Source organism: Pseudorca crassidens, chromosome 13, assembly GCF_039906515.1.
Source record: "Pseudorca crassidens isolate mPseCra1 chromosome 13, mPseCra1.hap1, whole genome shotgun sequence".
In the NCBI taxonomy this organism is placed as follows: Eukaryota; Metazoa; Chordata; class Mammalia; order Artiodactyla; family Delphinidae; genus Pseudorca; species Pseudorca crassidens.
This window is the reverse complement of record NC_090308.1, coordinates 27,572,002-27,586,915: the sequence shown is the minus strand read 5'-3', so window position 1 is coordinate 27,586,915 and position 14,914 is coordinate 27,572,002. Positions and strand designations below refer to the sequence as shown.

At 37.2% G+C, this 14,914-nt stretch overlaps 1 protein-coding gene across 22 annotated transcripts in view; it reads right to left on the bottom strand.

Moving 5' to 3' along the window:
- The window catches only part of AHI1 (Abelson helper integration site 1), a 219,174-nt gene that overhangs the window by 187,319 nt on the left and 16,941 nt on the right, over window positions 1–14,914 (bottom strand). For 19 of the 22 annotated variants that reach the window (XM_067701993.1, XM_067701992.1, XM_067701996.1 and 16 more), the window contains exons 5-8: window positions 11,873–12,444; window positions 8,381–8,559; window positions 1,844–1,948; window positions 788–1,007 (exon numbers count right to left, since the gene is read on the bottom strand). In XM_067701993.1, the coding sequence (XP_067558094.1) occupies window positions 788–1,007; window positions 1,844–1,948; window positions 8,381–8,559; window positions 11,873–12,444 (1,076 nt within the window). The remainder of the gene's footprint in view (window positions 1–787; window positions 1,008–1,843; window positions 1,949–8,380; window positions 8,560–11,872; window positions 12,445–14,914) is intronic. The other 3 variants (XM_067701997.1, XM_067702007.1, XM_067702008.1) reach the window with 1 other exon arrangement.

Below are 14,914 nucleotides of genomic sequence, written 5' to 3'. Positions count from 1 at the left end.
TCTTGTATTTACATACTATCAGTCAGTTTCATAGAATTACTTTATTATTTACACATAAAGTGAGAGGTGTGATTACACCTTTGGCATACAAAGCTGGAATTAAGTAACACCTTCAGAATCTTAAATGAGTTTGTGATAAATTAGTACATTAGATTTAAATAACAAAATGATCACAACAGGATTGTAAGTACTTTGAGGTGTGTCATATTTTCTTTGTATGCTCCAAGACAAATGAATAAGTGAATAACATTTCTGATAATTTTCAAGTTTCCCAGGCCTGCCATTTTTCCAAACAAACACTTTTTTTTGAATTCTAGTACTGTCATTTATTTTATCAATATTATACTTCCTATTTGGGCCTTCAAACACGTATTAGCTATAGAATTAATATTAGGAAAAATTAAATTCAAGACATTTGTCTCATCTGAGGCACAGATAACATATTAACTTCAAAAGAAAAAAATGAGGTTAGAGACAATTAAAGCAGTGCCACATCAGATGACTTACAATGCAAGTTAAATGCCATACAATGAAAGTTAAGCTTGGGAGAAACTCTCTCAACTCCCCTTCACTTAAAATGAATTACTGAATTAACACATGTTCTCCATTTCTTCTATAAAACATACTGATCAATATCAATGGTTGATGAACACCTACAATTAGTATACCATTCTCTAATACACATCTATATATAGCTCTATTCCCATTGACTGTCAATGGCAGAAAAGAGACTTCTATGGTAGACAGTTTCAATTTCAAGGGTTGGCTGCACAATTTAAAAAATTACCTGTCATCTTTCTTGACATATTGACCAGTATTCTCATCAACCACATGAATTTTCACCATCGGGTGAGAAATCATAAAATCTGACTTAAGCCGATCAGTTCGGTGAATGTAAACTCCCAGGACAAGGTCATCATCAAGCAAACATTTGGGATAAACTGGACTATCTCGGCTTGTTATTTCATGAACACCGTCACCATCAGTGTCTTCATTATCATCTGAAACTACATGCATGGAAGAAAATCAATGTTATAATTAATTGTTCCCATAACAATATACTCAACAATAAACACTGAATTTACAGATTATCTAATCCTAGTGATCCATGATTATTTGTCTTTGTTAACAAAGGCACTTCAAGGAAAAAGAAAGAAAAAGCCAGATAATAGCAGACTACACTCTGAGAGTAAATATTGCATTTACTAATGCACTAAAATAGGGTGAGGTATCTTTCTTTTTTTCCCTAACAAGGACTAACAACACAGAAAGAAAAAAATGAGAGCCAAAGACAAAAAAGTAATTTCATTTAGAAATTTTCTAAGTGGAATATGTATCACTCAAATTTCTGCTTCTGGGTAGGATGCAGTAGGATGTTGCAGGTCAATGTTTCTGGTAACAACAACTTGAAAAAGCCAAATAAATTTTGAAAACCTTATTTTTAAAGGCATCAGAAAAGTAGAGAAACAATGTATAGTAGATGGACTAAAATTCCAGAGAGGGAGAATCAATCGGGGGTAAGTTGATGGACTGGCAACTGTTTCAGTGTCTGGGGACATTTGCTGATTAGCATATGAGCAGAGGACCCAAGAAGAAGGTCACTACTGGGAGAAAGAGTAACCAGCAAAATTTTTAGTGGGCGCATGGGGTTAAGTGATAAAATCAGCCTCAAACACAAGGCCAACGTGAGAGGCTAAAGAGGTAGTAAAATCTCCCAGTCTTGTGGTACTAGGAAACAATGACCCACCAGAGGGAGGGGCCTGAAACGAAACAGGCAAGGAGGAAGCCCTGGAGGGCATGGTCATTTTATGCCTACAGCCACTTTTCACCTGGGGTCACTTACCAATTCTGGGCGCATCTAGAGGTTGAGAATCCAGGCGTACCCCCTGGCAGAAGGCCCCTACTGGGGGACAGAGAAACCAGCAGAGATTTTGGCATTCACGCAGGGCTGGAGTGACAAAATTGGAGACTTCAGGGGCCTCAAACACACGGCCAGTCTCTCCCTCAAGACATTTGCCAAAATTTGAAGTTGCATGGGGCAGAAGGCTAAAGGACTAAGCTGAGACCTCTGAAAGGCAAAACTGAATCTCCCAAAGTCTTTTAGAGTGGACAAGACAAATACCTGCCAGGCCCTCAATCTGAAACACCTGGAAGGGCACATCCTAGGAACAGGGCAAATCAGAGATAGAGTCTTACCAAAACTGCAACCCAGATCTGACTTAGCTCAGATTAGTTGAAATCAGTTGCCCACCCTGTCTGCCTAAAAGTGGAAAGAGGAAACCCTCTCTAGTGGAAGATAAAATCATCTGGAGCCTCTGGGATTCTATACACCATGTCCAGCATATAATACAAAAGTTACTAGACATAAAAGAGGCAAGACTGTATGACCAATAACCAGGAGAAAACACAGAAAACAGAAGCAGACCCACAGATGATTCAGCCTGGAGTTAGCACAGGAAAGACAGACAAAATTATTTTTAAAAATAGAGACTTTCTACAGAGAATTAAAACTCATAAAAATAACAGGCATTATGGAACTGAAAAATGTCTGAAATTAAGAATTCAATGGATGTGTCTAAAAGCATACTGGACACAAAGGAAGACATTATTAGTGAACTAGAAGAAAAATCAATATAAATATCCAAACCAAAGCATAATGGAAAAAAAAACAAAAGAATATGGGGGAAAAAGAAACATAAGAAACATGTGGACAATCTCAAAAGAGTTTGTGCAATTATAATCTAGAAAAACAGGAGAGGATGATGAAGAAGCCATATTTAAAGAAATAATGACTAAGAATTTTCCACAACTGATAAATGATATCAATCAGTAAACTCTAAGCAGGGTGAATTCCATCAAAGCTATATTTAGGCATAGCATGATAAAACGTTGAAACCAAAGACAAAAGGGAAATCTAAAGAACAGCCAGAGGGGAAAAAAAGACAACAGTCCCCTCAAAGGGACAGAAATAAGACTGCAGTTGGGAACAAAAATGATGGAAGCCAGAAGACAACTGTATGATTTCCTGTAACCTAAAATTATATATTAGTAAATATGCTTCAAAAATGAAGGTAAAGGCATTTTAACACAACAAAATCTGAGTGAATTAGCAGGCCTGCACTAAGAGAGAGAATAAACTGAATTCTTCAAGCAGATGAAAAATGGAAAAATGGAAATAAAGGAAAAAGTAAATTTGGGGGTGAATATAAATTAATACCAACTGTACAAAATGGTAACTGTAACATCTGTGAAGTTTAAAATATATATAGGCCTAAAATACAGGATAAGAACCTAGAAGGCAGGAGGGGGGATAGATGCAGAGAAAGAAAGCACCTGACAAAATCCAAATGGAGTCAAACTATTCTCATGTTTTAGTCGTGTCGGGGAAGTGTATTTTGTTAGGGAGTTAGTTTGTATTAGACTATAATAAGTCAAGAATAAACTTAATGTTCTTCAGGGTATCAGACAGTAGAAATATGTGTAATTAATAAGTTAATAGAGGGAACAAAATTTTTAAAGTGACCTGAATAATTCAAAAGAAGGCAAGGAGAATAAGGAACATAAAACACTTAGGTCAGGGCTTCCCTGGTGGCGCAGTGGTTGAGAGTCCGCCTACCGATGCAGGGGACACGGGTTCAAGCCCTGGTCTGGGAAGATCCCACATGCCACGGAGCAACTGGACCCATGAGCCACAACTACTGAACCTGCGCGTCTGGAGCCTGTGCTCTGCAACAAGAGAGGCCCGCGCACCGCGATGAAGAGTGGCCCCCGCTCGCCACAACTAAAGAAAGCCCTCGCACAGAAACAAAGACCCAACACAGCCAAAAATAATAAATAAATAAATAAAAATTAAAAAAAAAAAACACTTAGGTCATATGGAAAAACTAACAGTGAGGTGATAAATATAAGGACACAGAAAGGTCGCAAACAAGAGGATATTGGGGGAGGCACAAGAGCACTTCACATTTATTGGGCACCTGTCCCCAAGGAGTTCACAGCCTAGGGGCTGAGACCCCACATGTGCTGGAGTAGGAGAAGAAAAGAGGTGAAGTCAAAAAGGAAAGGAATACAGACATACTGTGGCCCAAACAAAGGAAGTACAAAGAAGGCACACACAGGGAGCCTAGGGGCTAGTAGAGGAATGAAGTACTGGCAAGCCCTGCCTAGACCTGGAGACCATGAACCAAGCACAGATTTGAAGGCTGTCCTTTCTCAACCAGGTTGGCACCACCTAGGGGTACACTGTGGATGATGCTGGAGAAATGAGGAAGGGAAAAAATGTACTATGCAAACTCAGACCATAAGTAGACTTTAAGGGAGAATGGTTACCAGAGATAAAGGACACTGCATAATGACTGCTATAGACTGAATGCCTATGACTCCCCAAAATTCATATGTTGAAATCCTAACCTTCAATGAAATAGTATTAAGAGGTTGGGCCTTCAGAAAGTGATTAGGTCATGAGGGTAGAGTCTTCATGAATGGGATTACTGCCCTTATAAAAGAGAACCCAGAGAGCTCTCTTGCCTCTTCCACATTGAATCTGCAGGCATCTTGATCTTGGATTTCACAGCCTCCAGAACCATGAATAATAAATGTTTATAGTTTAAGCCATTCAGTCATAGTATTTTGTTATAGCAGCCTGAATGAACTAAGACAATAATAAAAGTGTCAATTTGACAGCAAGATATAACAATCCTAAGCACGTATATATATTCAATAACATAGCTCTAAAATATATAAAGAAAAAAATGACAGAAATAAAAACAGAAATGCAAAATAATAGTGGGAATTTTAATACTCGTCTCAGTAGCCAATACAATAAGCAGACAAAAACAAAAAATCAGTAAGATGAGAACACAAAACTTGATGTGATATACAAAGGACACCACCGCACCCAATAACATCAGAATCCATGTTCTTTTCAAGTGCACGTGGCATATTTACCAAATCGATCATAAGGTGGTCATAAAGAAAGCTGTGATAAATTCTAAAGATTGAAATCATTCACAATATGTTCTTTGACAACCATGGAAGATAAAAACCAAAAAAAAAAAAAAAAAACGATAACTAGAAAATCACCTGCTGCCTGAAACTAAACAATATGCTTCTAAATAATGAATGACCAAAGAAATTTAAATAGAAATTAGGAAATATTTTTATGGAATGATAATGAATATAGAACATATCAAAAATTTGTGGGATGCAGATAAAGTAGTGCTTAGATGGTAACTTAATGTGTTAGATGCATACAAAGGAAGACTGAAATCTTAAAAAATCCACCTGTAAAGCTAGAAATCAACAGCAACTCAAACCCAAAGAAAGTAGAAAAAAGGAAATAATAGAAGAAATTACCAAAATCATACACAAATGTATAATAGAAATAAAAGCTAGAGGTTGGTCCTTTAAAAGTATTTATAAATTGAAAATCCTGAGACTAATGAAGAAATAGAGGGAATCTAATTACCAATATCAAGGGGTACCCTTTCAGATACTATAGACATACAAAATTTGAAAATCCATATTAAATGGACAAATTCCTCAAAAAATACAGTCTATCAAAGCTGACAGAAGAAATGGAAAATATGAAGAGTCTGGTATTTATGAAAGAAACTAAATCTGATTTAAAATTCTTTCCACAAAGAAAACCTTGGCCTAAGAGGCTTTATTAGTAAATTCTTCAAACATTTAAGGAAGACGTAACACCAATTTATACAAATACTTACAGAGAATTGAAAAGGGAAGTATTTCCCAATTCCTTTTGAGACCACCAAAACCCTGATATTAAAAACTCTGTGTATTTTAAGAAAGAGTAGTACAAACCAATCTCTCTCATGACTACAGTTACAAAAATCCTTAACACAGTATCAGCAAATCAAATCCAGTAATTGATTTTTAAAAAGAGAGCTAATACACCACAACAAAGTGGGTGCCCCCCACCTCTGCCAGAAACATAAAGATGGCTTAATAATCAAGTAACGATTAACCACATTAATAGAAAAAAGGGTGAAAATTAATATGATTATGTTGATAGATGCAGAAAAAGCACCTGATAGAATTCAGTATCTAGTCATAATAATAATAAACTATTAGCTAATTAGGAATAGCCAGTAATTAATCCAATAAGAGGTATTTACCAAAAAACCTACAGCAAACATCACAGTCAGTGGTGAAATAATGGAAGCTTTCCCCAAGGCTGAGAGCTAGAGAAGGATACTTGTTATTGTCACTTCTATTTAACACTGTAATCAAAGTCCTAGCCAGTGTTATCAAGGTAAGAATAAGGAGTAAGACATAAGAACTAAAAAGGAAGCAATAAAACTATCATTATTAACAGAAAGACCTATTATAAAGCTATAGAACTAAGACATGGTGGTGGTGTTGGTGCAAACCATCTAAGGATAGAGACTAGTGAAAACTGACCCACTTACACAGTCATGTTATTTATGATAAAAGTGACACTGAAATGCAGAGGAAAAGCTCTCTTCAGTAAATGGTACTAGGTCAATTATATATTCATACGAGAAAAAAATGGGTCTGGACCACTACCACTATTAAAAATCAATACCAGATAAACCGGAAATCTAAATGTGAAAAGTGAAACAAAAAAACTTTTAGAAAATAATATGCAGAGAAACATCTTCACGACTTGGGAAAGATCTCTAAAATCACAGAAAGCACTTAACATCGAAGGGAAAAATGGATACACTGGGCTATATAAAATTTTTAAATTCCATTTTTCAAAAGATACCAGTAGGAAAAAAATGATAAAACCCAGAGTGGGAAGATATTTGCAATATATATATGTATTTATATCTGAGAAAAGACTGCTATCTAGTTATATAAAATATTCTTACAAATTAATTAGAAAAAGGCAGACAATTCCATTTCTTAAAAAAATACACAGAAGATGTGAACAAATTTACAATGAAGGAATCCAAGTAGTCAATTAACATGAATAAGATGCTCAACTTCACTAGTTACCATGGAAATCAAATCAAAGTCAACAGGGAATAATCACTAAACACTCCTAAGAATCACTAAAATTTTAAAACACTGACAATATAAATATTGGTGAAGATGTAGAGTAATGGAAGCTCTCAAATACTGCTAGTATCAATTGGTAACCCAAGTTTGGAAAGGGAGAAGTGCCTGTTAAAGTGAAAAATATACATACTCTATGGCATAGCAAGAATGCCAAGAATGTGCCCAAGGAAAATGTATACACGTGCTCACCAAAGATGTGAACAGAATGTTCATTATAGCTTTATTTATAATCGCTTAATACTAGAAACTCCTCAAATGTCCATCAACAGAATAGGTAATTAATTGTGGTATAGTCACACAACGGGTATCTATACAGTACAAATACAGGACTGATGATGCATAAGCTCAAGTGCATGCAACAACAGTATAAATCTCACAAAAATAATTTTGAGCAAAAAAAGCCAGACACAAAGAGCACAGTATTTATTGTTCTATTTATATTAAAGCAGAAAAACCAGGAAAAATTGGCTATGTGTTCGATGAAAAGGCAGAGTTTACTCCTGTAGGATAATGAACAGGAAGGGAACTTGTGGGGGCTTCTGGGTGCTAATGATGCTCTGGCTCTTAATTTGGATGATGACTTTACAGACACGTTCAGTTTGTGAAAATTCACTAAGTAGTATACTTGTAACATGTACATTTTACTTTTTAAAAAATTAATTATGGAACCACAAAACACCATAAATTGCATCATCTAATGAATAAGTACCATAAAGTCTAAAATTGCCTATTTTAGTCCCAATTTTTGGCCAGTTAAATGGGAATTGAAAAGAAAAAAAAAAAAAGAAATGTAACAAGCAGAAGAAAGGCAAGAATAAGTAAAGAAAAATAAGAAAAATGAAATGAGTAAAGAGGAAGGTAGAAAGCAAGAGGTAAAATGAAAAGTGGGCAGGAAGGAGAGAAGCTGAATTAGGAGAAATTGTGAAGATACCATGTTTGACAGAGGGATGCAGCTTTAACATCTGAAATGTTTATCGGTTGTTGACCATTTTATAGCTTTCAGTGCTGTAAGTCTTAATTATTTAGGGGCAATAACATAAAGAAGAAATCTTCTATGCCACAATAGCAACAACAAAGTCAATGTCATTCTAGAGGTGAATCAAGTCGTTAACTAGAGATGACTCAAGTAAGACTAACTCATCACAGAGGTCCACAGTTAAAAATAAATGTTATAATCTGGACGAATCCAAGAATAAGTACCAAATATTCTATATTGGGTTTTTTCAATTATATCCTTTGGAACTAGATTTTCTTTAGTTTTAAGGACCAACAGTCCTAGAATCAAGTTATTCTTACCAAGGCACACATTTTTCATTTAATTTGGGTAACAAACCTGTTTTAGCCTTCTTCTTTTTTTTCGGTTTGGATTTTGCGTCATCTTGCACATTGTCTTCTACATTTTGTTCCTTTGAGCTTATTTCATCATCTTGATGAGAATCTGAAGTAACTGCTCCAACTGGAGATTCCTTCTTTTGTTCACCTTCAACTGGGTCATCAGAGATGATCAATGTACTGCAAATATAATCCAAGTTCAAGCCATTGGAAATGTACCATTATTATTATTACTGTGCAGCAAAGTAAACAGTGAATACAGGCAAAGATAATCCTAAAATCAATATTATTTCCTGCTGGGAGATACATATATTTTCTTACACACAAAAATGGTTGGCTGCCAAACTAGGTATTATGTGTACTCAGTTACGCTTGGTGATACATTATATACCCCATGAGCCACATTAAACTCATCTCTAAACTCCAGGGAAAAGTGAAATTGTATTTTATGATTGATGGATCTGTTTTTTTTTTGTTTTTTTTTTTTTGCGGTACGCGGGCCTCTCACTGTTGTGGCCTCTCCCTTTGTGGAGCACAGGCTCCGGACGCCCAGGCTCAGCGGCCATGGCACATGGGCCCAGCCGCTCAGCGGCCATGGCGCACGGGCCCAGCCGCTCAGCGGCCATGGCGCACGGGCCCAGCCGCTCCGCGGCATGTGGGATCTTCCCAGGCCGAGGCACGAACCTGTGTCCCCTGCATCAGCAGGCGGACTCTCAACCACTGCGCCACCAGGGAAGCCCGATGGATCTGTTTTTACATAGGATTGTCAAATCATCCTCACTCTACTGCCAAGTAAATAAACAATGAACAAATTTCTAAATTACTTTATTTAAAAGCAAAAAAAGTGTTCTAATTTTGTTTGTTCTGTTTTCAAGAGGCTTCAGATAGTCAACTTTTGATTTCTATGTAAAAATTAATTTGTGTTTTCCAATGTTTGGTGTGTCACTACATTTTCAGAAGGCTATTATTAAAATTAAAATATGCATCACATGAACTACTAAATGGCAAGGGGTGGCAGCCTAGAAGCATACTGAGTTGTAAAGAGAAACCAGCCTATTAAAGTTTGTGATTTATCAAGTAAAAAAGAAATCTGCATTTAATAATCAAAAATTGACTTCCAATATATTTAGTCATATTTCAAAACAAAGAGGTTGAGAAATAAAGAGTAAAGAAATGTCTCAAACTAGTCATTCCAGAAAGCATGTTATTTTATCACATCATCAAATACTATTATTTAAAGAGAACAATTACCCTTTGTATGCTGTTGTCATGTAAAGCATGGTTTTATTTAAAACTCATGAACTGATCTTACTGAGTATTGACTTACACTTCATAATAGATATGGTAGTTATGAGAAGAAATAGGATTTATGGTATACTGTAGTAAGCAGCCTTTAAGGTGGTCCCCAATGATCCCTGCCTCTTGATATTCATATCTTTGTGTAATCTCCTTCCTTGATTGTGGGCTGGACCTAGCGACTTACTTCTAATAGACAGAATATAGGAAAAGTAATTGGTGCTACTTCTAAGATTAGGTTCCAAAAAGACTGTGACTTTGGTCTTGCTTTTTCCCTCTCAGAGCCCTTGCTTGGGGGAAGCAAGTGGCCCTGCTGTGAGTAGCCCACGTGAAAAGGTCCATGTGGCAAGGACCTGATGTCTCTGGTCAAAAGCCAGTCAGGACCTGAGACCTGCTAATGGCCATATGAGTGAGTTTAGCAGTGGATCATCCAAGTCTTCCAACAGCTGCATCATTTGGCAGATCTTCCCCAGCCAAGCCTTGAGATGACTGCAGCCCCAGCTGACATCCTGACTGTAGCCTGTGAGACCCTGAGTCAGAGGCACCCAGCTAAGCCATGTGCAGATTCCTGAGCCACAGAAACTGTGAGACAATATGTTTGTTGTTTTGAGCTGTTAAATTCTGGGGTAACTTTTTAATGCAGCAACCGATAACTAATTCATATACTAACGTGTCCCTGTTAGCAACTCTATTTGCCCTCTCTTTGCTACAACTGGTTGTCTAGCTTTTGATAAGAAGGGAATTATTTTTAGATGAGGACATTAAGGGAAACTGACACTGAATGCCAGAGAATAGTCAAATACAGACTGTTCCCACCTCAAGCTGTTTATCCAGATGTAGATTATGAAAAACAAATTTAATCAGAGCAGTTAAAAGATTTTTTTTGTCTTGTTTTCCCCAAGGAGAGACATATAAACATGAATATACTCACAGATGCTCACACTGTATATGTAAGCATATATGTATAAGCATTGTATATAAAAAAAGACTAAAGGAGGGCTCCCCTGGTGGCGCAGTGGTTGAGAGTCTGCCTGCCAACGCAGGGGACACGGGTTCGTGCCCCGGTCCGGGAAGATCCCACATGCCGCAGAGCGGCTAGGCCCGTGAGCCATGGCTGCTGGGCATGCGCGTCCGGAGCCTGTGCTCCGCAATGAGAGAGGCCACAACAGTGAGAGGCTTGCGTACCGCAAAAAAAAACAAAAAACAAAAAAAAAGACTAAAGGAATACAAAATTGCTAATAGTGATTATCTTTGTACGGTTGGATTACTTTTGTTTTCCTCTCTGTGTCTGTGTGTTCTACAATGAGTAAACGTTATTTGTAAACTAAGGGGAAAATGTTATTTTCATATATCCAAACAGGCATTTGTAGCTCAATAAAGGGGCTACTTAGGTTTCAATTATTTAATAAGCAGATGTGAATAGTTAGGGTAAAGACTCTTAAGGCAAAACTGCCAAGGTTACTCAGCTTCTTACTGGTTCTGTGACTTAAACCCTTCAGTTTCCTCACCTGCAAAACAGGATGATAATATTATTCCTTATAGGGTTGTTATAAGGGAAAAAGCATGTATTCCTTGTAAAGCATTAAGCACACAGGAAGGGGCCACATAAAGGTTAGCCGTTAGTATTGTACTGGCTATGTGTCCAAAAGGAGGACTAAACATTTTCTTTGTGAAAATGTAATAGGGAAGAACCTTTTGTATTCTATTACAAGTTAATCACTAAAGGGATGTTGCCTATAAGCTTAAATTATACATAATGGCCCATCTCTGGGAGCCCTGCTTCCCAGGTAACGAGCATTAAGCTAAAATACCTTTGTTTAGCTCACAGGAAACATCCTGACCAGGCCCACCTGTGAATGACTGCAGGGAGGAAGAAATCAACACATCCCCTCTGGAGGCTGATGAGAACCAGGAAGTGTTTGACTTTACTCCTTCCCCTTCTAGTATGAAAGGAGCCTGAATTCTAACTCAGGCAAGATGGTTCTTTGGGGGCATGATCCCACCATCTTCTCGGTTTGCCAGCTTTCCAAATAAAGCCGTCATTCCTTGCCCCAGCAACTCATCTCTCGATTATTGGCCTGTCATGTGGCGAGCAGTATGATCTTAGACTCAGTAACAGAACTACAGGTATCACTCAAAAGCTGAAAATAATAGTGTTTTTTTAAGAGGACATTTTATATTTATCAATGTAACATACCTTGTTTCAGATTTAGACAGGATTGGAACTTTCTTTTTTTTCTTTTTTCTTTTTTCACCGTTCAATTTGTCATCATACAATGAAGTGTCTGAAGGAAAGGAAGTCTCTGAGGGAAAGTAAGCCAACTGCTCCTTGAGTTTCTTCCGGATTTTCTTCTTAATCTCCTTTGCCATTTCTTCAGCTACTTGGAGCTGGTATGCTTGCATCAGTTCTTCGTCATCTAAACTATTTTCTCCTTCCTCGGCCTTCTCACTTTTCTCACGAGTGACACCTGGCAGTGGCTTGGTCCGTGCTTTCTGGGGTGTTGCATCCGCCTTCTTCTCAGGAGTTTCCGGCTCCACTTCTTGTGTTGTCACCCGGAGTGCTGTTTTTATAACCTTTTTATTTGCCTTTTCTTGCTTGCCGTCCTCCACAGTAACATCATTATCTGGATCTTCAGTTGCTGGCTGCGGATCTCTTGGTTTGTTTTTAGTGACTCGCATGTTCTTCCCTGGGTTCTTAGTGTTAGCAGCACTTATATCATCACTTTTAGTTTTTCTGATTTTCTGAAGATTGCTTCTGACTGCATCAAGCTAGGAGAAGACGATACAATAACAAAGTTTCAGCTAAGCACAGTTTAGTTACGTGAAGATAAAAATAATGACAAGTGTTCCACAATGTGTAATACTGGGAGGATTATTTCACTTTTTACTTGAGCACTGTGACACCATTCTACGGCATCTGATGAGCGTTTTCCTAGTTATTCTCCCAGCGTTAGATTAGCAATCTTGAGAATAACTTCAGGTCAAATGAATTAACTAGTTAACAAAGGAAAAAGTACTTAATGACTTTTCAGAAGTGAGTTAACTGCTCAAATCTCAAATGCTAGTTTCCTCTTTGGCAGAATGATCCATACTCTAATCTAGATATTTGTGAAAATGCTAAAAGAGCCATGGTTAAACCATTTCATGTTTCCCAATAGAAAACACACACGGGTCATTTATCTTGCTTCATAATTACATTCAAAAACCAAAGGTTTATAGCTCTAGGATTACTCTGCAATTAGTCCAAATGTATCACTGAAAATGCTGCTAAGTATTAAATATTATCAAGTTAGATCAAATGACAGACTAAGCACGCACCTGTACCTCTTTCTACAAACAAAATTATTTAAAATGAGAGATATTTTTAATAGACAATCAGGCTAGAAATCAAAACCGAATGTTACTAGTAATGAAATAAACATTTTGAGAAATTCCCCAAGGATAAAAAAAACCAGGCAGGATTAGATCTAGTAAACTACCAGAGAAAACCACAGCACATAGGAAAAGACTTCTCCAGAGAAAAGGCTGGTTCTGGAGAAGCTGAATCAAGTAATTCAGGAAGAGGGACAAGCCTGACGATGACCAATTGAGGAGTTGGGAGGGACAGCTCTGTCTTCCTCCTCCGTTCGTGTTACATGGTGACTTTCACCCAGAGACCAAAGCAGCTGAATACAGATATGGCTTCCTGTTTTAGGTAGGTACAACCCTCACCAACAGCAGAAGCAGACTATGTTGAAAACAACCAACAGGCAGGAGAAAAATTTTCAAATACAAAGATGACTAACAACTAACAAACACGGAAGGAAAGCAGCACAATGAAGGAAAAGCCACCAAATCCAATAAAACAGAAAAATTAACAAGGAAGAAAAATAAATAGCATAAATAAAATAATTTAAAAGAAGTGGAATATAATGAAGAAATTCAAAAGTATGAGATTAAAAAAAAAGTAGATGTTAGAATTAAAATTTCGAACGACAGAAATAAAAGCTTAAGAGATGTGTTCAAAAACAGAAAGGGCGGGCTTCCCTGGTGGCGCAGTGGTTGGGAATCCGCCTGCCGATGCGGGGAGGCACGGGTTTGTGCCCCGGGAGGGTCCCGCATGCCATGGAGCAGCTGGGCCCGTGAGCCATGGCCGCTGGGCCTGAGCGTCCGGAGCCTGTGCTCCGCAGCCAGAGAGGCAACAGCGGTGAGAGGCGTCCGTGCCGCAAAAGGAAAAAACAAACAAACAAACAAATAAAAAAACAGAAAGGGCAAAACCGAAGTGCTATAAGATGGAAGCCAATACCAAAATGAAGAATTCTCCCAGAAATGGACGAGCTTACCAGTGAAGACTGAAGTTCAATTTTCGAAAATCCTCATGTTTGAAAGTGGTTAGAAAATATCTAATATACGTGAAAAGGTGGGAAAACGCTAGAAGAACTAGTAACCCAATATCCAATATTTTACCATCTCCAAGACTCTTCTGCTTACCTAAAATGTATTTCCAAATTCTATCTATTCTTCAAGGATAAATTCTGAATCCATATCCTCAAAAAAATCTTTCCTAATCAAATCTAATTAAAATATTTTCTCTCTTAAAAAAAAGTTTATTTTCACATGTTCTTTTTCTAGAAGCAATATATGCTTAACTTAAAACAGTAAGAAAACAAAACATTAAAAATAGTAAAAAAATTCAGAAATTACTTAGAAAAAGAAGACCCAAAGTTCAATCCTGGGTTCCCTCACACAAGGAAAGTCATTGCTAATCTCTTCAGAAACTTATTTTTGTTGTTTTTCTATGAACACAGTCATACCTAATAACCTTGAATTTCCATTATGTCAAAATGGGGCAAATGCAAATTTCTCTATTTTCTTGGAACCAGAAACGTAGTGGCAATCGATAAAAACTGTGAGGACACTCCAATAACTGGAAAAAGATAACCAAGAATTAGAAATAGAAAAACGAATTATGGTTTTGAAAACAAAACCCTGGGGAAGCTAAATAGATGAGGCTCCGTTTATTTATTTATTTACTCTCTTCCACTGATCTGTCAACCTTTGTACTAATAACATCATTTTAAATACAATTCCCAGAGCATCTGTGGTAGCATCCCAAAATTCCATTGCACTGAATTGATAGTTTCATTACTTTTTAAATTCCTGTTTTTGTGGTTTGGATTTCCTTTGTCTTGCTAACAACTTCATGAGATAGTGTTTACATTTTCGAGTAGTTTATAAATTTTAAACTTTTGTTACTGAT